At 38.4% G+C, this 23,843-nt stretch overlaps 2 protein-coding genes across 6 annotated transcripts in view; one reads left to right on the top strand and one right to left on the bottom strand.

Moving 5' to 3' along the window:
- Positions 1 to 4,982: 4,982 nt before the first annotated feature.
- Positions 4,983 to 18,126, bottom strand: PCLAF (PCNA clamp associated factor). 3 transcript variants are annotated; one of them, XM_060618307.2, is made up of 6 exons: positions 18,033 to 18,126; positions 13,175 to 13,543; positions 12,789 to 12,869; positions 10,808 to 10,970; positions 6,746 to 6,783; positions 4,983 to 5,998 (listed from the first exon to the last, which is right to left on the bottom strand). In XM_060618307.2, exons 2-5 carry the CDS (start codon positions 13,218 to 13,220, stop codon positions 6,771 to 6,773), a joined length of 303 nt encoding a protein of 100 aa, XP_060474290.1. In that variant the 5' UTR covers positions 13,221 to 13,543; positions 18,033 to 18,126; the 3' UTR covers positions 4,983 to 5,998; positions 6,746 to 6,770. The 3 variants fall into 3 exon arrangements, with proteins under 3 accessions (XP_060474290.1, XP_060474289.1, XP_081651978.1); XM_060618306.2 differs by lacking the exon at positions 6,746 to 6,783 and having other exon boundaries at positions 18,033 to 18,123; XM_081795852.1 differs by lacking the exon at positions 6,746 to 6,783 and having other exon boundaries at positions 13,175 to 13,562; positions 18,033 to 18,100.
- Positions 18,127 to 18,213: 87 nt separating this feature from the next.
- Positions 18,214 to 23,843, top strand: part of TRIP4 (thyroid hormone receptor interactor 4) — a 64,885-nt gene continuing 59,255 nt past the window's right edge. For 2 of the 3 annotated variants that reach the window (XM_078448726.2, XM_078448727.2), the window contains exons 1-3: positions 18,214 to 18,359; positions 21,673 to 21,842; positions 23,195 to 23,328. In XM_078448726.2, coding sequence (XP_078304852.2) covers positions 18,259 to 18,359; positions 21,673 to 21,842; positions 23,195 to 23,328 — 405 coding nt within the window. In that variant the 5' untranslated portion in view covers positions 18,214 to 18,258. The remainder of the gene's footprint in view (positions 18,360 to 21,672; positions 21,843 to 23,194; positions 23,329 to 23,843) is intronic. The other variant, XM_060618305.3, reaches the window with a different exon arrangement.

Below are 23,843 nucleotides of genomic sequence, written 5' to 3'. Positions count from 1 at the left end.
GTACCTTCAAAGACAACCACCCCCATTTCTTTTGGGACTACCAGAAGGTAGCTAGGAGTGGGTGCTCATCTTTGGCGACACCCTTTTACCTTTTGCTCCTGGTCTTAGACGAGACACACTCTTAGGTACCAAAGACACGCAGCCCAACTTGCTTTTCCCTTCAGCTGCGGCACCCCCCGCCAATCTCCAGCCACTGTATACACCTGCTCCCTCCCGCCTTGAGTCCCAGGCCGACCTATTGGCTCTTCCTAAGGCTCTGTCTGGTCCCTTGTAGGAGTTATTTTCTGGCGATTTAGCAAGCATCTCCCTCTTGTGGATTTTCAGTTATGTTTCAACTGGGTTTTAAAAAATCTTCAATGCTACGAAAGCTTTTTCAGGCACTTGGTTCTCCTGTGACAGCCTCTGAAACCGAATGGTGAGAAAAGTTTTGTCTTCACCTCTCTTCTGTGAGGATTGCATACGTTTGTGTACGATCTGGAAATAACCTCGCTTAAATGGAGGAAAAACAACGATTGGCTATCAATCGAGTAGAATAATTCTGATCCTTAAAAATGAGAAAAGGTCAAAAGAAGCCAGTAATCAAACTGGGGAAGGAGGAAGACGTTTAATCCTCCACTCAAAATAAACTTTCATACCTACACTGTGGAGAAGGAAAATGTTAGGAGACCTCATTTATTCTTCTGTCAGGGTGATCTGGGTTTTGAAAGTATTTGAGGAAACTATGGGCTATCATAAAACCCAATATGATTAATCATATCTTTAGAAAATTGACCCGTAACAGGGGTGTGTTGAGGTGGTTTAGTGGGTTAAGCATCTGACTTCCGCTCAGGTCGTGACCTCACAGTTTGAGTTCCAGACCCATGTAGAGCTCTGTGCTGACAGCTCAGATCCTGGAGCCTGCTTCAGATTCTGTGTCTCCCTTTCCCTCTGCATCTCCACCGCCTGCACTCTGTCTCTTTCTCTCTCTCAAAAGTAAAATAAACATTTAAAAAAATAAAAAGAAAATAAAAAAGAAAAATGACCCATATCAGTGGTAGTTAAATATTCAGAGAAATGTAGTTGAGCATTCAGAAAAAAATTAGTACAAATCTTGGATGGACTTATCTTGAATATGTCTGCTTAAAACAGTAAAGCTTGGGGGCACCTGGGTGGCTCAGTTGGTTAGGCATCCGACTCTTGATACCGGTTCAGGTCATGATCTCAGGGTTGGTGAGTTCAAGTCTTGCACGGGCGCAGAGCCTACCTGGGATTCTGTCTCTCCCTGTCTCTGCCCCTCCCCTGCTCTCTCTCTCTCAAAATAAATAAATAAACTTAAAAAAAACAAAAAAAAGGCAGTAAAGCTTGAGTAGCTCCTGAATCTGTTCTCTATTCCATGGCCATGAATGTGCTTGCAACTGCTGGCCTCATTTTATTGGTCATGATAGCCTCTTAGTCACCAATATTAAACTGTTGTTCACCTCATCTGAGGCAGAGGAAATGAGCTTTGGTAACTTAAAAGAGAGCAGGTCTGTTGGTTTCCTGTACACATGAGACGGCATGAAATTGGTTTACCCTAGACAGTTCAGCAAAAGCTTTAGGAAATCACTTGAGAATCAAAAGTCAGTAGTAGGTGGTTTACCCTTGCCATGGACATGCAAATATGTGAGTATACACACACAAAATTTTCAAGTGGAATCTGAATACACCCAGTAACTAATAGCTGCTTTTAAAGGAGTGCCTGGCTGGCTCAGTCAGTAGAGCATGCAAGTTCAAGTCCCACATTGGGTATGGAGATTACTTAAAAAAATAAAAATTAAAAAAACAAAAAAACAAACCTGGCTGTAGGTGGATGACAAGTTTTAAACCTGTGACATGACAAAATAGATGATAGCATTTCAATTGCCAACAGAATAAAAAATTTAATTAGAAAAACAAATAAAACTATTGAGCCCAATGAGCAATGATTTATCTAAAACTATGGTGGACTTAGATGTCTCTAAACCTTAAAACATGATTATGGTAAATGTGCTCTATAGAAAGAAATACTTTATTGGGTAGTTAAGATTAAACGTGGTAGTATAGAAATGCAGGTTCCTGTGCATCATTCATTTTTCCCACTGCCTGAGGAAATGAGTTATTAAAGCATTCATTTAAATCCTCTCTTCCTACAGTTCTATTTTACAATTCAGCTGCTTTTGTATAGGTGTATGAATAACTCGTTTAACTACTAACTGGTCATCATATAACTTCTATAATTCTATCATTTTCAGCATAGTCATTGCTTGGAGACCTCTAAAGTTGTGCAGCAAAATCTACACCTAAAACTAGCTATGTGGGTTTAACTACATTTTTAGGATTTTGTGAGCAGTACTGGAGGAGTTTTCTTAATATGAACCATAACTAAGACAGTTCTCTCAGATCTGGGCTAGATGTCAAATAGCCTTCAAAGTCAGAACAGTTCTTTCATCCTGTAGATCAATATGGGACCTCTGGTCTTTTCCCCCAATCTCTTGAAAGCTTTTTTCATTTTTTTTTAATTGTCCCTTGTAATCATTTAAGAAAATTAGGGTATCATGGGCTCCTTGGTGGTGGAGTTAAGCGTTGGGCTCTTGGTTTTGGCTCAGGTCATGATTTCACTGTTTGAGTTTGAGCCCCACATCGGGCTCCATGCTGACAGTGTGGACCCTGCTTGGGATTCTCTCTCTCTCTCTTTCTGCCCCTCTCCCGCTCTCTCTCTTTCTCTCTCTCAAAAATAAATTAACTTAAAAAAATTAGGATCTCTAACATTTATTTTTTAAAAACCTGGGGAGACTAGCTGGCTGTCAGAAGAGCATGCAACTCTTAATCTCCGGGTCATGAGTTTGAGCTCCACATTAGTATAGAGATTATTTTAAAAATAAGTAAAGAATTTTTTTAAATGATTAAAAAAAAATCTAACACTCAGGGGTGCCTGGATGGTTCAGTTGGTTAAGCGGCCAACTTCGGCTCAGGCCATGATGTCACAGCTGGTGAGTTAAAGCCCCACATTGGGCTCTGTGCTGATAGCTCAGAGCCTGGAGCCTGCTTCAGATTCTGTGTCTCCCCCTCTCTCTGACCTTTCCCGGCTCATACTCTCTCTCTCTCAAAAACAAGTAAACATTAAAAAAAAACCCACTAACACTGTTACTCAATAATTAATATTTAAGTATTCCTAAAGTAAATTAATATTTAAATATTCTAAACGATACCAAAACTAGAGTGTAACAGTTAGTGAATACTTGGGATCAGCTAGAAGAAATGTAGCCCAATTTACTACTTAAATGTCTAAGCAATATATAACACAAAAGACATAGCTCCTAACATAAGGACTCACTTAAGATACATGTGATATAAACAATACAATGTTTAGCCTTAGGAAGAGAAGGCTAAAGGCTAAAGATGTAATAGCTATCTTGAAATACCTAAAGGTTGTAATGTGGAAGGAGTAAGTTGTTATGCGTTATTTCAAGGACAGAACCAAGAGGAGGGGAATTAGAGAAATTCTAATTTTTAACTCATAACATTTTTCATAATTAGAGTTTCCAACTAATAAAACAGTTCACCTAATGAACAGCTGTAACTGGCTTTAGTTGAACAAGACGAGTTCTTGTTCAATGAAGTTTTGATTTAGTAAGGATCTCTTCCACCTCCATATGCTATCCTCAAAGGTAAAAAGAACCATTATAACAATTTTGGTTGGACCAAGGCCCAGCTGAACATTCGATTTTTCCAAAAGTGAATTAGCATGACATATTCTAAGTACAGTGAAATCTGTAAGCAGTGTGTATATATATATATATATATATATATATATATATATATATATATGGAAAAGTTCAGTTAATTTAGGCTTTATTTTCTGCTTTTTAAAAAAATAAGCATTTGTCCATAAATAACTCTTTGAGCACACTGTACAACTCTCACTACAGCATTGCTCTTCCTTTGTGAAATTAGATAAACACAAAATACATATGATCCTCACAATGTTCAAAAATCCCAGAAAAGTAGTTTTAATCACTGGCAAAGATATTTACACTAGTATTAATAATTTTAACAAACCATGGGGCGCCTGGGTGGCTCAGTCGGTTGGGCAGCTGACTACAGCTCAGGTCATGATCTCATGGTCTGTGAGTTCGAGCCCTGCATCCGGCTCTGTCCTGAGTGCTCAGAGCCTGGAGCCTGCTTCAGATTCTGTGTCTCCCTCTTTCTCTGCCTCTTCCCTGCTTGTTCTCTGTCTGTCTCTCTGTCTCTCTCTCAAGAATAATAAACAATAAAAAAAATTTTTTTTAATAAATAAATAAATAAATAAATAAATAAAATAACATAATTTTAACAAACCAAAGAGAAAAACCAGATTAACTTTGTGAAGGGTATGAAATTACAAACTTAAGTTTAATTATCTTTTTAATGTATAAATTTTATTTTTTGATTCAATTTTCAATGGAAACAGGGAGTCTGTACTTCCCTTATGTTTAGAAGAGGCTAAGTTGCCAATCTTTCACAAAAGTTTTGACAATGAAACAGATTACATGGAATCTTTGCCTAATTAAAGTGAGACATCATCATATGTTGTATATTTGGAAAGACTAGGTACTTTAGGTCAAATTTTTTTAGAAACAATTACATATCAGTATTAGACTTCATTGCACACAGCACCATAAAGTTTCTCTCTCCATCAGTGAAAACTAGTAAATCAGATTTCAGATCCATCAAAACTTGACTTTGATAGAGTTGGTTTGAGCTACTCCTTAATAAGAAAACTAATTATCAAGGAAGTACTAAGGATAAAAACTTGGCTCTCAATTTGGTAACATTCTGTTTAATATCCATCTCTAAAAGACAAAGCAAAAAAATATAATCTACAATCATCAAAACTTAGTTTGGAAGTTGATAAAATCAGATCAATGCACTGATTTGTATTTGGAAGGAAAAACAAAGAACTATCTAGTAGGAGGTAATCTTAGGAAGCACACAAATGGATAATCTATTGTGAAAATAAGTATTCATTTATTAAAAACAAACTTCAAAAGAACATACTTGTTAAAACATGGTAAACTTAGACAACAGAATATCAGGAAGCAAAAAGTGTGATAAGGAAGCAAGAATATCAGTTACTAAGTTATATTATACCCACCTCTTTAATTATACCCCTGGTTATCTTAAAATATATAATGGTAGCTCTAAGGACTCTAGACATACCTCTGGATTTATGGCATGATTTGCCTTTTATGTTTTATTGATTTCCAACTTGAAAAGTACAGGCCCAAAAGGTTGTATTTTATGATACTGAATCAAATGCATTTCTAGGAAAATTTCTCTCTTTTAATGTAGTCTATGAAATCTTCCTGTCTAATTCTAAAATTCTTATTTTACCTGCTTTGTTGTTGTTAGAAACTTTATCAACTGTTTAAATCCTCAGGCCATATTGCTCTTAAGGAGAAGATACATAGCCATCCAAATTTCTTCAACATTGCATCTTTGGCCCTCTTTCTTAAAAAGGGTTAGGTTCAGTTTAATTAATACTGAATTTTTTTAATGTGCAAAAATCTAACTCTGCTTCTTAAAGCAAATAAAAGGAACAAAAATACGGCACCATTCTAATAATCAAACGCCAATAAAAATGGCAGCAGTACAAAGATCTAAGAAAATCTCAAATACAGCAGATTTGTAATTAGAACACCATTCAATGATTAATTTTTAGCAAGAAAAAGAAGCTTAATAACAGGTAAAAGAAACCAAATACTGCGTTATATTGAATACCAAGGTAAGTAACCATAACGAATCTTACAAATTCTCCAATATCATAATTACTTGCTTTTGAGTAACTCTATATAAGCCTCATTTTTTAAATTAAATGCCTATTCAGCAAAGCTAATTGGAACAAATACATTTATCCAAATTTACATCCTAGAATAATAAACAGGAGACATTAGTCAAGGATGAATTAAGAGAGTTCTATTCTTTTTCGTCATCTGTGTGATCAGGTGGCAAAGGACGTGCTCTGTGAAAAGAATAGAGAACTCAGTCACCTGAATATCAACTGCTAAAAAAAAAAGTTATCAACCTATATAAATCATGAAGCTTAATAGTGCAATGGGTCTCATCAAGTGAATAGAAATGAGAGAAAATTAAACTCCATTAGTTGACCAACACCTAAAAATTCCAAGTACCAGAGCAACAAAATCTTTATTTTACTTGTTAAGTTGTCAGATGAGTGTTTCTCCTTTAGGATATATTGCTATTTTTATTAAAAATGGAATCTCTAATTCTATAGCATCTTCTTTCAACAGGTTAAGTGGATTAATAAACAGTATAATCAATCCTTCATACAGTAAGGACTGTGTGATAATAAAAAAGCAAAAAAATTAACCAATCCATTTGAGCAGAGAAAACATACCAAGTTGTCATATTTAACTGTATGTCCTTTTGAACCATATAAACATATTACCTAATTGGAAAAAATCTCAAAATTGGTTAAGTTTGCATATGGTAGTTGCAGCTTTTGAAAAATAATTTACATTACCCCAAAGCCATTTTGTACTCATTACACTTTTTATAGAGGAAAGTCAATTAAAAACTTCACCATAATTCAGAATTTTAGAGCTGATGAAGATCTGTGAGATCTATTCTGAAATAAGCAGTTTTCAAATTAGATCCCATAAGCCTAAATGGTCATAGAGCTAGGTAGTGAAAGAAGGAAGCTAAAACAAAGGTATTCTAACTTGGTATGAGACTATCTTTGACTTACCTACTATTAGATTACCAAGAGGTCTTCATTGTGTTTTCCTGGAAGTAAATCAAGTTAACAAATGAACACGATCATAAGCCAAGCATACTTTTGGCAAGGACCTGCTGTACTTTACGTATCATAGTTCTTTCTATTCAAGGTGTTAAGTAGTTTTTCTTGATTCTGAATTCCCTCCCATGCAACTGAAAGGAGTTTTACCCTGCCTCTGTGAGAAAAATAAAGCCATAGGAGTAGCCATGTTTCAGATTATAAATTAGGGAGTTTATAGCAGAATTCCTTCTGATAAACTGATAATTTATTATCTACTATCAAAAATAAATCTATTGGGGCGCCTGGGTGGCGCAGTCGGTTGGGCGTCCAACTTCAGCCAGGTCACGATCTCGCGGTCCGTGAGTTTGAGCCCCGCGTCGGGCTCTGGGCTGATGGCTCAGAGCCTGGAGCCTGTTTCCGATTCTGTGTCTCCCTCTCTCTCTGCCCCTCCCCCGTTCATGCTCTGTCTCTCTCTGTCCCAAAAAATAAATAAATGTTGAAAAAAAAAAAAAAAAAAAAAAATAAATAAATCTATTGATTTACTATCAATAAAGAGATACAACTTTCTTCAACAAACAAATCTAAGCAAGGGGCCTAAAGGAATAATATAAACCTCTATTACTTAGTTTTATGTCACAAATTTTATTACACCATGGATCAAAATTCTTTATGAGAATATATGTGTAATTTTTCTCCATATAATTGAAAGCCTATAGTATAGGTTTTATTGTTATGATGATCAATGTAGTCATATTTGGCTACATTGCCAAATATTTTGTTTCCTTAGTAGAAGTCACAAATAATTCAAGAGGGTTGTAATATATTCTAGACCTAATATTGACTATTAGCCTGTCATATCAGAATGAGAAAGAACAAGGTACCAAACAGTGACAGGGAACTGGAATAAACTTACAGGATCATGAAAGCAAGTCTATTAAAATCCAAAATTTAGTTACTGTTCTATAGTTTGATATTCCTTTTAAATATCTCATAACAGGGGAGCCTGGCTGGCTCAGTCAGAAGAGCATACAACTCATGACTTCAGAGTTGTTAAGTTTGAACCCCATGTTGGGTGTAAAGATTGCCAAAAAGGTATGCCTGGTTGGTTCAGTCCGTGGAGCATTGATGAGTCAGCCCGTGACTCTCGATCTCGGGATTATAGGTTTGAGCCCCACATTGAGTGTAGAGATTACTTAAAAAAAAAAAAAAAAATCTAGGGTGCCTGGAGGATTAGTCAGTTAAGCATCCAACTCTTGATTTCAACTCAGGTAAGGATATTATGGTTCATGATAAGCCCTGCATTGAGCCCCATGGAGCCTGCTTGGGATTTTTCTCTTTTCCTCTCTCTCTCTCTCTGCCCCTTTCCCATTGTACTAAATAAATAAACAAACAAACAAACAAATAAATAAATAAATAAGGTTTAACTTGATTTAACACTTTTTTTTTTTAATGTTTATTTATTTCTGAGACAGAGACAGAGCATGAGTGGGGGAGGGACAGAGAGAGGGAGACAGAATCAGAAGCAGGCTCCAGGCTCTGAGCTGTCAGCACAGAGCCCAATGCAGGGCTCGAACTGACAAACTATGAGATCATGACCTGAGCCAAAGTTGGTCGCTCAACCGACTGAGCCACCCAGGTGCCCCGATTTAACACATCTTAAGCCTATTATGGCCATACTGGATACTGTAACATTTAAGCATCAGTGTGTGAAAACGTGAACCAAAAATTTCATGGAGTGTCTATTTCTTTAAAAAAAATTTTTTTTTAATGTTTATTCATTTTTGAGAGACAGAGACAGAGCTTGAGCAAGGGAGGAGCAGAGAGAGGAAGACACAGAATCCAAAGCAGGCTACAGCCTCTGAGCTGTCAGCACAGAGCCAGACATGGGGCTCAAACTCACGAACCGTGAGATCATGACCTGAGTTGAAGTCGGAGCCAGCCAGGTGCCCCTGGTCACATCATTAATTTTCAATGTTTGTCTCTCTTCAGTCTTGTACGTGAAACTCCCAGCAGATTTAATATTAGCATTTGTTATCTGGTGAAATCCTTCAGATTCTCTGTAAATCAGTCCAATTGGGGACTCACATTTTCTGTGTTAATAAAGAGTGGAATTAATAGATCTGATGAAGACCTATGTTTTCCTTGTCACATTGGACTTCTAGTTGCCATATGGATTGGGCTTTAGAATATGCAATGGTGAACAATAGAGTTCTTTGGCCTGGGTCTAACAGTAGAAATATAGAAAAGCAAGCAAGACCACAAGGAAAATGGCTGCTAACTGTAGGGCACAGGTGGACATTGTGGGCTCAGACAGAGGACCTGGTATACTAGTTAAAGGAACGCGTGAATAAATCTGTGTCAATAGAGCAGTGCCAGAAGCAGCAGTCCCAGACTGAGCATGGCCACCATTCCCTTGCCCACGTTGGTCACTGTGCCCTGGGTCAGACTTGCTGCTTGGTGTGCTGGATGATCACAGGCTCCTGGCTGGTACAGGAGAGAGAGCTAGCAGGGTCTTAAATTGAGGGGCATAATGACAGTGATATGGCACCATGTGGCCACCCATGCTCACCATTCCCCATACCTCCAGTCAAATAATTTGTGTTTGAACCGCAACTTTTCCAAATTGCTTAAAGAGCCTGGATCCTATTATTTATAAGTCTATTTTTTACAAAGCAGCTTTCCTTGGCCTCTTTTTTTTTTTCAAGTAGCATTATTTTTGTCCCAATTCTTAGAAGTATGTTTGTTGTTGAAAGTTGGTAGCACTGAATGAGTAGGAGGAGAGGTTTTTACCCAGAAATAATCGCTATTGATACTTGGTATGTTTCTACAGCATAAAAATTGTACTTTTGAGTGCTGAATTTTTGCTTAACCTCTGTCATGAGCATATTCCTGACATTAAAGGCTTAAAAGCATGATTTAATAATCTTCTTTAAAAAGCGTGTACACTTAACTTTGTATGCATGCAGTTTTATTCCCACCTTGTTTTATTTTTAAAAATAAATTTTTTAAGTATTTTTAGAGAAGTTGGAAATAAAAATACGTATTTTTACGTAAATACGTATTTTTAGAGAAGTTGGAAAGAAAATACACCATGGTGTTAGTTGTGATTTTCTAAGTGATGAAAGTTTCTGGATTTTTTTTTTTAAATTCTTTTTTTTTAACGTTTTATTTATTTTTGAGACAGAGAGAGACAGAGCATGAACGGGGGAGGGGCAGAGAGAGAGGGAGACACAGAATCGGAAGCAGGCTTCAGGCTCTGAGCCATCAGCCCAGAGCCTGATGCGGGGCTCGAACTCACGGACCGCGAGATCGTGACCTGAGCTGAAGTCGGACGCTCAACCGACTGAGCCACCCAGGCGCCCCTAAATTTCTGGATTTTCTAACCTTTCTACATTGGTTATTTATTTCTTATAGAGGCTGAACTAGTGGTTTTTTGAGGTGTGGACATAATAGAATTGATGCTAGATAAACCAACATAGAAATTTCTTTTTTGAAAAAAGATTATAAAAAATAGACAGTAAAAATTAAATAAAGACAGGAAGTTCATGGTTAATAATATAGCACTTATCTTCTGATTGGGAACTGATCCTCTTTGGGTGACTGAAAGGAGTAAAAATAATACCTTTTACTGATGTTTGAAATTCGGGAGTGACTTAGAAGAGAGTAGTACAAGTTTGAAAAAACCTCTGGTTTCTGTTTTCTTATCTTTTCAGGGAGAAACTTCAAAGTTACTCAATTTCCACTTATCTTTTATTTTCAAGAATATAAGTATTTTCAGGCACGTGGGTGACTCAGTCGGTTAAGCATCCAACTTCCGCTCAGGTCATGATCTCACAGTTTATGGGTTTGAGCCCTGAGTCCGGCTCTGTGCTAACAGCTCAGAGCCTGGAGCCTGTTTCAGTTTCTGTTGTCTCCCTCGCTCCCTGCCCCTCCCCCACTCGCACTCTGTCTCTCTCAAAAATAAATAAAACATTAAAAAAATTTTTTTAAAAATGTAAGTATTTTCTTTATATTCCAGAATGTGAAACTTACTTTCTTTTTGCTTTTCCTAAGCCACTGCTTCCTGCCTCTTCAGGAATTCGATTCTCTTTGTCAGAATCTTTAGGGGACAGCCCAAAGAATTCTCCGATTCCTTTTTGCCACTTGGGAGTTGGGCGCACACAAACTGGATTCCCTCCGGCATACTTATTTTCAACTATAAAATATAAACAGATGGAAGTAAGTAAGAACTAAGGATACAACTGCCATTCCTTAAAGGGAAACAATTCTTTAACATCAAATCTAAAGAGTATATGGTATTACATTCATCTTAAAATAATTAGAAAACGTGAGATGACAAATAACTATTCAAATAGTCTTACCCATTGTCATATTAAAGCATGACACATTTTTTCCTAATATGAGGTAGCACGGTGTAGTGTAAACCACCAAAATTTTACTTAACAAAGTCATTTACTTAAAGCACCTGTGAAAGGCAAAACAAATATACAGCAGTGTGAAAGTTTCCACAAAATTAGGTTTCACTTTTCAAAGCTCTTGGCTCCTTTTCAGTTCATAAGGTAAATCCAAGTCCTGATTTTTTTAAAGTAAGTTCTACGTCCAATCTAGGGCTTGAACTCATGACCGTGATATAGTCACATGCTCTACCAACTGAGCCAACCAGGTGCCCCGATTCCTGATTATTTTAAAACAGTAATATAGAGGAAAAATTTCTGCCTCCTAATGAAATAATGGTTAGAATAGCAAGATGAGCAAATTACTGAGTCACTACATAGATCTTTTGCTTTAAACACATTTGTCACAAACTCTACCAGTTAAAGAAAACAAAAAGGGAACCTGGGTGGCTCAGTTGATCAAGAGTCTGACTCTTGACTTCAGCTCAGGTCATGATCACCAGGTTTGTGAGTCTGATCCCTGGGTCTGGCTCTGTGCTGACGGTTTGGAGCCTGCTTGGGATTCTCCCTCTCCCTCTCTCTCTGCCCCTCCTCTGCTTTCTCTCCCTCAAAAATAAATAAATAAACTTTAAAAAAAAATAGAGATCTTTAAAATGCCTTAAGGGGTGCATTTGGCTAACATAAGTTCATTAAGGGCCTATTCAGCTGACTCTGGCAATACAACAGTGGACCAGACAATGGGATGTAGCCCTAACTGGAATTTAATGGTACAGGGTATGGAATATTCTCAATAAATTCATCACCTTTAAACTTTTGACCTACAGCTCCTTTATATCTAAAGAGAGCAAATTATTACATACATGCATATATTTTTTGGTAAGTTGTTTCTAATTTGGAACAGGGGGAAGTTTAAGTTAACTTAAGAACCCATGAAGTTCTTCACAGTGCTTTCCTGTATGTTCTTAACTAGGCCTTGTGGAATTAATCTTCCTAACTGCTCAACTTCCTAGGAAAGGAATGAGGCACCAGATGGCACAGTATTTTCTCAACCTCTCCTTGCACAGAAGGAGTAGTGTGAAGCTATTTCATCGGGCCAAGTTTTCCCTCCTAATGTCCCAAAGGCGGTATCAGGAGCTGCACAGTTGGAAAACACACACACACAGACATCATGCCAAAAAACAAACAAAAAAACATGCAGAAATGAAAACAAAAACGTTTAAGCTAAGCAGACAACTTGATTAGCACGGTCAACTACTAGATTAATTCTTAATCTAGTAAAAGAGAGCTTAAATAGCCTCCTACAAGAAAAGGACATCTGTCAGTATTAAAAATAAAAACGCTAAACTAGGAAAGAAAAACAGATTTGAAGATAAATCGTGTCCATCCCTAACCCTGAGGCCTGAGATTCTTTTCCTTGTGACCCCCACCTTTACCCCAACCTGTCAGGCAGCCAAAACCCCCTCACTGTATCAGAGGGCAAGAAAGAAACTCGAGTGTGAGAATCTCAGGAAAATAAATTCCAAGGTGGGTCAAGGGGCTTGCAGGTCAGGAGAACTGCGGTGCCCGGCCTGATCCTCTTTGGAGAAGGTTCCTCCAGAGGTTGCAGGGGCGCTTTTTACCTTTCCTCGACGAAAGCGATGCGGAATTACTGGCAGAAGTGGAGGAACCAAGCACCTTCCTGGGGGCTCGAGAAGCCACCACTGTGGAGAGGAAAGGAGGCATTCAAAACAGGGCTGTAAGGTTCCGACACCGAGTCTCAGTGCCACGTTCTCACCACGGTCCCCGACCCCGCCACCTGGTGAGGAGAGCCCCGCGATGCAGTACAGCAGGCCAACCATCCCCTGGCCGTGCCGCTCCTCCCTCTTGGTAAAGGGGCCAGGCCGCTGCTTCCTGAACGGCTGGACCATTTGGCTCAAAGGGCGGTGGGGAGCCCTGGCGTCTCCCGCTCGCAGCGGGGCTGCCGGGAGAACCCCCTGCCCCCCACTGCCTTGCTCAACCTCCTCACCTTTTCTGTAGGTGCCTGGGACACTGTCCGCTTTAGTCCGCACCATATTCAAACGCGAGGAGAGGGGAGCAATCAATGACTTCCCAACCGAGGGTGTTTAACTGGACAAGGACCCGAAAACGAATCTCCCGCCACAGTTTATATTGGTCTCTTTCCCGCGCGCTCCACGGACTCTCCCGGGAAGCCGCTCCCATTGGTTCCGCGCCGTACCCCCGCAACCAATCGCCAGTGTCCAGCGATGACAGCAACGAGGCTTGGCTCAGTACCGTCCCGTCCATCAACTTTGCAGAAGCTTGTGATTCGTTCCCGCCCCAAGTGGGAGGTGCCAAGGTGCTTTTTCGGGGCGCCCCAAGAGTGAGTGCTAAGATTCTAAGTAAGGGAAATGGACCTGCTTAGAAAAGAAGACCCAGGAAAGACAGCGAGTTACATTTCTTCAAAAGTTACCACAGGGTGAAATCCATGTAATTGACTCCAGGAAGAGAAACTTGAAATGAAGCGGATTTTTTAATGAAAATCAAAATAAAGAACTTAAAAAAAAAAAAAAAAAAAAACCCTCAGACGAACTCTTTCTGCCAGGTCCATAACAAAACAATTCTATGGAATTTTAGAAAAGTAAGGTATTTATGAGGCTTTTCTACGTTTTTAGTCCGTATGGTAACTTGTAACTAAAGAAAAAAAAAACTGAGTAAATTGTATATATATACACACATAAAAAAGAACAAATTAATGAAACGTCTTCCCAAGATCCAAATGGTCTCAGAGTTCCTTAAAAATATGCCAAACGTGCTAAGGGTACATCCCTGGCATACAGTGATTATAAATCTAGAATAGGAACTCAACACTATTTTCTATCCCTATGCCTATCTTCTAATTACAATACCCCTGGGGAGTGATTTTCACTCTCTGAAAACCATGCATAAAACATGATCAGATGAGCTTGCCTTGGGATGTATTTTGTTAAATGCTCACTTGAAAGGCAATCCTAAAAGTGTATGCACGGCATTAATTCTCTCCAATAAATTATGCTTGAACTTTCAGAAAATAGGCTAGTCAGTACTTCAACAGAATCAACAACCACTTTGTGTTTTAGAATTAAAGAATCTTAAAAGATCTAGACAACAGATGAAATTATATATTATATTACAATTACATTAATCACATTATAATTCAATTAATTAACTAATTATATTGTAATAGCAGGAAATGTATTGGAAATAACCTGTAGCTTTGTCTAAAAACCTTGGAGTCTAAGACTACATTAGAATTCCTACCAGAAAAATCAACAACCCTCAGGGTATTCCTTTCTTCTTTGTCATCACACACCTCTCAATACATAATCGTTCTTGAATGCACATTATTTCTTTTTCAGTTAAAGTGGCTTCTACAAAGGCCTGAATTACTTAATTCAAACTCATTTCCCAGGTCCCTGCAGAGATTAGAACAGCATAGAGAATCTGCTGGTCTTTCTCATAGTTCAGATGCCAAGTGAGTGGCCAGAAATAATTGCAAATATACCTTTGCACACATGAGCAGTTTATTACCATAGCTATGTTTATATGTTTGTCTTTTAATAATAGGGAAGAAAACATATTAGGGTAAAAAATTAGGAAACAAGCAGTGATCTCTAGCAGATATTCTTTAAAAAAATATTTTTAACATTTATTTTTGAAAGAGACACACACAGAGTATGATCAGGGGAGGGGCAGAGAGAGGGAGACACAGACAGAATCCAAAGCAGGCCCCAGGCTCTGAGCTGTCAGCACAGAGCCCAATGCAGGGTTCAAACTCACCAACTGCGAGATCATGACCTGAGCTGAAGTTGGAAGCTTAACATATTGAGCCACACAGGCCCCCTGCAAAAGTTTTTAATTTCAATGTTTACTTTGAGGAAAGCTTCTCCTTTGAGGTTTGCTTTTCCTTTATTTAAATAAAATACAGAGAACTACGTGGTGTGAACTTGAAAATGTCAAAGGCCTAGGGCATTAAGAAAAGTTGTAGTACATTTGTATGAAATATCTGCCTAAACTTATACAAAAAAAAAATCTTTTAAGTCATGTAAAATAGGTGTGCTTGCTTTGCTCAGGCAGAATGGAGGCACCTGGGTGGCTCAGTTGGTTAAGTATCTAACTTCAATTCAGGTCATGATCTCAGTGTTTGTGAGTTCAAGCCCCTCTTTGGGCTCTGTGCTGACAGCTCTACGACTGGAGCCTACTTTGGATTCTCTCTTTCTCCTCTCTCTCTCTCTCTCTCTCTCTGCCCCTTCCCCACTTGTGCTCTGTCTCTCTCAAAAATAAATAAACATTAAAATTTTTTTTAAATAAATGATAATCACTGTAAATAGCATTGCATTATATGACATATATTACAAACCAGAGATTGCAATAATTAACATATGCTTTAAATAAAAAGAATACCTTTATTCTTAAAAAAAATTTTTTTTAATGTTTATTTATTTTTGAGAGAGAGGGACAGAGCATGAGTGGGATGGAGCAGAGAGAGAGGGAGAGACAGAATCCAAAGCAGGCTCCAGGCTCTGGGTTGTCAGCACAGAGCCGGACGCAGGGCTGGAACTCATGACCTGAGCCAAAGTCAGATGCTTCACCAACTGAGTGGCCCACCTAGCTGCCCCATATTCTTTACAAAATTTTCAACGTTTTATTTATTTTTTGAAAGAGAGAGCATGAGCAAGGGAGGGCCACAGAGGGAGAGGAGGACACAGGATCCAAAGAGGGATCTGTGCTGACATGCTGACATCAGCAACCCTAAGGCAGGGCTTGAACTCACAAAGCGGGAGATCACGACCTGAGCTGAAGGTCAGCTCAATTCAACCAATTGAATCACCCAGGCACCTCCAGAATACCTTTATTCTTGAGGACCTAATAATTTCATCATAATTTATACGATGTGCTAAGCCCTATTGTAAAAAAAAAAAAAAATCCTGTCATAGTCTCTGTCTTCAAGAAATTAACATTTAAAATGTTTGTTAATTAATTAACTAATTTAGAGAGCATGCATGCAAGTGCAAGCAGGGAAGGGGCAGACAGAGAGGGAAAAAGAATTCTAAGCAGGCTTCTTGCTGTCAGTGCAGAGTTGGATGTGGTGCTTGACCTCAGGAACCTTGGGATCATGACCTGAGCAGAAATCAAGAGTCGGACCTGACTGAGCCACTAGGCACCCCAAGAGGTTAACATTTAAATTATGGGAACTGAACAGATATAGAAAATGTAGAAGATTTTTATGAAGACACAAAATTTGTATCCACTGTTAATAAATATTCACAGAGAATTTGGGTTTTTTTAAGCTAGAAAATCATATATTTTCCATTAGTAACAAAGACAATCTATACCCAATGTACATCAATACACTTATATGATTTCGATCATTTATATCAGTGGAAATATTAGCATAAAAAGGTGAAGCAGGAACCAATTAATGTAATTGCTCAGTCTAGATGGCCTAATGGGAATGAAGAACCTATAAATGTAAAACGAAGTCAGCCAATTAAATTTATTAATGGGGGCATCTGATGGGCTCAGTCAGTGGAGCACAGCTCTTGATATCAGGGTTTTGAGTTACAGCCCCACATTGGATGTAGAGATTACTTAAAAAATAAAATATTTTTTAAAATATATTGATGAAATATATCAGAGGACGTTAAAGCTCTCCAGTATAGTCTGGCTAAATTTTCATCAGTCCATCGTCCCAGTGGAGTAGAGAGTACTGACACACATGCAAGTTTGGTCTTCTTGGGTTGAAATACCTTTGACTCTTTAAAAATCACTGCAGCGTGGGCAAATAGGTTAAATAGGTGATGGGGATTAAGGAATGCACTTGTCCTGAAAAATTTAACAGAAGACCATGGGGGAGGGGAAGGGGGAAAAAAAAGTTAGGGAGGGAGCCAAACCATAAAAGACTCTCAAAAACTGGGAATAAACTGAGGGCTGATACAGGGTGGGAGGGAGGGGAAAGTGGGTGGTGGGCACTGAGGAGGGCACCTGTTGGGATGAGCACTGGGTGTTGTATAGAAACCAATTTGACAACAAATTTCATATTAAATAAATTTAAAAAAAGGAATGCACTTGTGATGAGCACCAGGTGTTAGACGGAAGTGTTAAATCACTATATTGTACATCAGAAACTAATATAACTGTATGTTAACTGTAATTAAACACAAAATTTAGAAAGAGAAGTCATTGTTGGCCAAAAAAAAGTATTACATAAATTTAAAAAAAAATCACTCAGAATTTATGTCAAAGTTCTTTAAAGCCAAATCATAACACCTGTTATATTACAAGTTTTTCCTCCTGGAGCTTCCTGACTTGTTTTGGCCCTCCTGGAAAAGACCTGGCTCAAAAAAATTAAATAGAAAAAGGTTCTTGCAGCGTGAACCTAGTATTAGACCATACAGAGTATTAATAAAACCACGACCACCAAAGCAAATCCCTGAAGCAGTTATTCTAGCTTGCAAGTGCTATTTTAAATGTTTTGCATAAACTAGAGCAATTTTTTTTTAAGTTAGTTTATTTTGAGAGACAGACAGAGAGAGAGGGCGTGAGCGAGCAAGAGTGCAAGCAAGCAGGGGAGAGTCAGAGAGAGAATCCCAAGCAGGTCCCGACCTGCCAGTGAAGAGTCCTAGAGCCGGCTGAATCCCAGGAACTCGGAGATCCTGATTTGAGAAGGAATCAAGAGTCCCATGCTTAACCCACTAAACCTTACTCAGGTGCCTCAAAACCAGAACAAGTTAAAAGCTGGCCTCTCAGATTACAGTTTTGTTTTATCTTTTCCTCGACTATAGTTTTTATAGGTAATTACACTGTCTTCTCAACCGAATTCCTGATTCTCGAGTCCTACATCTTACCATGCAGAAAAATCAGGCGCAGATTAGCTCCGGTTCCAGCATAAACACACCAGGAAGCGGGAAGGAGGAGGCGGCACACGTGGGAGGGATCTGTGCTGAGGCGGTACAACCGCGAGGGGCGGTGCAGGCTGGCGGAACCCGCGCGAACGAGGTTGGTGTTGCGAAGGGGACTAGTCCAGTGCAGGACTTAGGGCTGTTGGAGCCCAGCTGGTTCCGGCTGGGAAAAATGGCGGTGGCAGGGGCGGCGTCCCGGGAGCAGCTGGTGGGCTGGTGTACCCAGCAGTTAAGGAAAACTTTCGGCCTGGATGTCAGCGAGGAGATCATGCAGTGAGACTGGTTGGGGTCTGAGGCGGGAGGGACCTCTGGGATGTGCACTGGCTGAAAGGGGAAGAGGGGAAGACTAAAAAGTTGATGAGAGTGAAGAAATATAGAAGGGCTGCTGTGGGACTCTAGGCGCCGAATTTGACCTCCGGCTTTACAGTGCAGCTTCTGGGACAGGGTGTCAGGCTCCACAATCGGTCGGTGGGGCCTTTTTTCTTAGGAAAACTCCAGATCTCTGATAACTAAACCTGTAAGACTGTCCCTGGAGCCAATTTCCTGATAGATTCTGCAGAGAAGGGCCAAGCCACATTATCTTTGCAAAAATTCCTTACTCTGAGCATTTGAGTTTGCCCGATCTGCGTGGTGTTTAATATTAAATAGGACCTGGACTTTAAATGTAGGCGGCTGAAGTAAGGTGCAAATAGCTCCTGACTGAGGAGTCCCAGGTTCTATTTTCTGTTGTCATTTACCACTTTTGGAATCTTGGGCAACTTTTTTTTTTTTTTTTTTTGAATATTGGGTTACCTAATTTTCCTCTCTGTACCTTAATTTCCTCATGTGTAAACTGAATACTGAGCAGAGTTTATCTTTAATACTTTGATTCCTATAAAATGGAGATCGTGACATAATTTAGTATTTTTTCTTTCAATTGATGTAACATATTTGTTGCTCTGCTGCATAACATGCTGTGGCCATAAAGGCTCTTGAGACCATTGGGTTCCACGTGGTTGAGGAATGCTGACTGGGGGAAATGTAGGGTGTTGTGGGAGCACGGAGTAAAGGATTCCCACTAAGATTTGAGAAACTTGAAAGGTTTACTTCAAGGAATCACTTTCACCTGAAAACTAAAGGGTGGGTAGGTGGAAGTGCAGTGTTCAGGCAGAGGGGGAAACTTCTTTAATAGTTGGGCTTGATCAAGGAAACTGCAAGTTTTGTTTTTTTTTTTTTTCTTAAGTTTATTTATTTATTTTGAGAGAGAGGGAAGGAGGAGCAAAAAGAGAGGGAGAGAGACAATTTGTGCTGGCTCCGAGCTGTCAGCACAGCCACTTCTTGGCTACCAATAATATAATACTATTTGAACTCATTTCACTTACTAGGTTTTTATAGTTATTGCACAACAGGCTATGATGCCATGTTGAAAGCATTTTTGTGTACATTTCCTGTGTCTTGCCAGGCATTTTACTGAGAATTACTCAGGTGTACTGTACTAGTGTGCTAACTTGAACAATTTGGCATGAATGGCCTGAATTTTTACAGACAGCACAGAACTGTTAACTTCCTAGTCAGTGATTCACTTATGGAACATTAAGATTTGTACACAGGTTTAGCAAAATAAACTGTTCTGCAATCTGCATTAGCTCATGTTTTGGATGATTCTGTTTTGAAAGATTTGTTATATAACACATTTAGATGTATGTTGTTCCTTATTATACTTTGTTAAATAGTTAAAATGACATTTATTCAAATGTTACTGGAACTCCATAAATCCTTCCCTGGTAATTTGAATACCAGAGTTAAATGATCCCCTGAGGTTTCTTGCCGTCCTTTTGTAAGAACTCAATAGTAATTAATCTTTTGATGGGATGCTAACTTTGGGGATCAAGTTGATTAAACTGTAAAAGTCCTGAAAAACAGTGGTCTTTTCTTTTTTAATCTGTGATGGTTTAGAAGATGCTCTTAATGATGCCCAATGGCACAGGTTTATTCACCTATAGATCATAACACTGCAAATGCACCCACCACATTAAGAAAATAACCTAGCACATATGCTACTGGTGATGGCAAAATCTCATGATTTTTTTTTTAATGATACAGCATTATTATAATTTTTCTTATATCCCATACCAGTATATCTGCATTACAATTTATTCAGATCTTATAATGCTTTCATGGTCTGATATCTTAATTTACAAGTTATTTTTTAAAATTCTTTTCTAATGGTGTAACATATTCACTGTAGAAATCTTAAAAAATCAGAAAAAAGATAAAGAAGGAAACCAAAATTAACCATAATACCACAATCCAGAGATTATCATTGTTTCACTCTTCGTGTTTTTTTTCCTATGCATATTGTAATACATTTTCAAAACATAGGGGAAAAAAGAAAAGAAAAATAAACTCTTGTTAATTGACCATAGTGGTAATTATTTGGGGGTATAAGCTCTGGCCTTTTTTCTACACATGTGTATGTGTATACACATTGCTTTTATAGCAAATGGAATCATATGCTCTGCACTCTATCCTATTATTTCATTTACCATTATAGGAGGGCATTTTCTCAGAATAATAATTATTCAAAACTTTCACATTTAGTGGTAGCATATTACATTTTTGAAAGTCCAAAAACTTGAATTCATTAGTCCCTTTTCCATCAATAGATATTTTAAATAGCTTCTAGTGTTTCATTAATTCAAACAGTGAGGCAGTTAACCTTTGCATAAAATTTTCTGTCTCTTATGTCTTATAAAGTCCTATAAATGGAATTACCAGATTATTTTTAAGGCACTTCAAATATATTGGCCTGTCAATTTTTAAACAAGTTGTACTGACTTGAACTGTTACCCCATTTCACTTTTAGGAACCTTTATAACATTTCCTTAAAAGAGATCTGCTCATTACGATGTGATACCCATCTTGATATATAATTTTTGAGAATATTAAATCAACAACTGTTTAGATTGTTCTATGTACTCATATTTTTAGCAAAAGAAATTTTAGGTTTTATAATATAGAGATTAAGTGATTTGTATTCCTCGGAAAATATGACTGCAGATATGTAGTTATAGGAAGTATTCCTATGTTAAGGACAGCTCCACAAGCCTATCTTCAAAACAGTAATTTAATTCTTCCAACAAGAGGGTTACATAAAGGTTTTATTATGAACAAGGTGTGGTCAGGATCTTTGTCTAATCAAACTTATATCCCTAGCACCTAGCATAGAATTTGGCTTAAAGTAAACACTTCAGTAGCTCAGTCGGTTGAGCATCTGACTTCGGCTCAGGTCGTGATCTCACAGTTCATGGGTTTGAGCCCTGTGTCGGCCTCTGTGATGACAGCCTAGAGCCTGCTTTGGGGATTCTGTGTCTCCCTCTCTCTCTGCCCCTCCCCCACTTACTCTTTGTGTGTGTGTGTGTGTGTGTGTGTGTGTGTGTGTCTCTCTCTCTCTCTCCCCCCCGCAAAATAAATAAAACATTAAAAAAAATCGTAAACACTTTAATGGATTAATGAATAGTTTGTACTACGTCAGTTTATGTTGTGATTATTGAAAGACATAGTATAAGCAGTCTTGTTTCAACAACTTCTATTTTTGCTTCCTGAGGTATGTTTTGTCAATTGAGAGTGCTGAAGAGATACGAGAATATGTCACTGACCTCCTTCAGGGAAATGAGGACAAAAAAGGTCAATTCATAGAGGAGCTTATAACCAAATGGCAAAAGAATGATCAGGAGTTGAGTTCTGATGCTCTGCAGCAGTCCTTCAAAAAAGATGGTAAGTGGGGCACCTGGGTGGCTCAGTTGGTTGAACGTCTGACTTCAGCTCGGGCATGATCTCATGGTTCCTGAGTTCAAGCCCTGTATTGGATTCTGTGGTGACAGCTCAGAGCCTGGAGCTGCTTCAGATTCTGTGTCTCCCTCTCTCTCTGCCCCTCCCCTGCTTTCAGTCTGTTTGTCTCTCTCTCAAAAATAAATAAACATTAAAAAAAAATTTAGAGAAAAAGATGGTAAGTTAATATAATTAAGTAATGGGCTGGTTTATAGAACCTCATATTTTCTGTAACTGCTATTTCCTCACAGCTAACTTAAGCAGAATCATATGTATCCGTATTTTTCAGTTCTACTCAAACTGGAATCAATACTGTTTTGTTGAGACTTTTTCAACTTAGAAAATATCACAAAAATACCTGTTTGCAGATAAAAATGTGGTTTCAGAATAGTTTGAAAAATTTATCCATGTTTTAAAAAAACAATTTTCAGGAGTACCTGTGTGTCTCAGTCAGTTAAGCATCCGACTTCCATTCAGGTCATGATCTCACAGTTCCTGAGTTCGAACCCTGCATCAGGCTCTGTGCTGACAGCTCAGAGTCTGGAACCTGCTTTGGATTCTGTCTCCTCTCTGTCTGCCCCTCCCCCACTCAACTCTCTGTGTCTCTCTCTCTCTCAAAACAAATAAACATTGGGAAAAAATTTTTTTTTAAATTTTAGTTATCTGTATACCTGGATGAAAGTAAATGCTGACCAACTTTAGTATGAATAGCATTTAGAAGTAACTATTTAGTTAAAAGATATGAAAGATAAATACCAAACTAAATAATCTAAGTCATTATTATTATATAATCTAAAATATATCAGATTTTAGGGTCACCTGGGTGGCTCAGCCAGTTAAATATCTGACTCTTGGCTTTGGCTCAGGTCACGATCTCATGGTTTGTGAGATCGAGCCCCATGTTAGGCTCTGCACTGACAGCATGGAGCCTGCTTGGGATTTTATCTCTTCTTCCCTCCCTCCCCCTCCCCCCCTCTCTTTCTCTCTCTCTGCCTGTCCCACCCTCCCTCTCTTCTCTCTCAAATAAATAAATAAACTTTAAAAATAAAATAAAGTAGCAGATTTTAATTTACTTTCTTAATCCCAGCCAGTAGTCTTTACCATTGACTATCTTGAAAATTATGGTTTATATTTAATTCTGGTTTGAGAGGAAAAGCTAATGTAAAAACCTTCCTGACTGCATATCTTCACTCTAAATATTCAGCATCACCTTCTGTTTATTACCTATCAGTTCACCAATGAATCCCATTATTATCAATCTATATACGTATATGTATAATTTTTTTTTTCTTTTAAAGAAATGTTGGATGGGCAGAGATCAGGAGACCAGCTAAAGAGGAGTAGGAGGAAAGGCAGAAATAGACAGGAAGTTCCTGCATTTGCTGAACCTGACACAACCATGGAGGTCAAAACACCTTTTGATTTGGCCAAGGTGAGTGCTTATAGAATGAATCATTTCCTAGCTGTATGAAAAAGAGGAAGTGACTGATACATTTCAGAGAGCAAAGTGTGCAAATTGTTCTAGAGTGGCAATTATTCAACAAATGCATGAATTTTATGGAGAAAAAGTGATAATGATGATACTTTCTGTATGGTAGATTTTTTTGGCAGCCTGATTTTTAAAAACAATTTTTTTTAAATATTTATTTATTTTTGGGAGACAGAGAGACAGAGTGCATGCAGGGAAGGGGTAGAGAGAGAGGGAGACAGAGAATCTGAAGCAGGCTCCAGGCTCCAAGCTGTCAGCACAGAGCCTGATGTGGGGCTTGAACCCATGAATTGCAGGATCATGACCTGGGCCGAAGCTGGATGCCTACCCGACTGAGCCACCCAGGTGCCCCTGGCATCCTGATTAAATAATTATTATAAGGACATCTTGGTTAGAAATGAGATTGAGAAAGATATACATATATACATATATATATATATATCTTACACATATATATA

This window comes from Panthera onca, chromosome B3, assembly GCF_046562875.1.
Source record: "Panthera onca isolate mPanOnc1 chromosome B3, mPanOnc1 haplotype 2, whole genome shotgun sequence".
Lineage (NCBI taxonomy): Eukaryota > Metazoa > Chordata > Mammalia > Carnivora > Felidae > Panthera > Panthera onca.
This window is presented reverse-complemented; position numbering and strand designations above follow the sequence as displayed.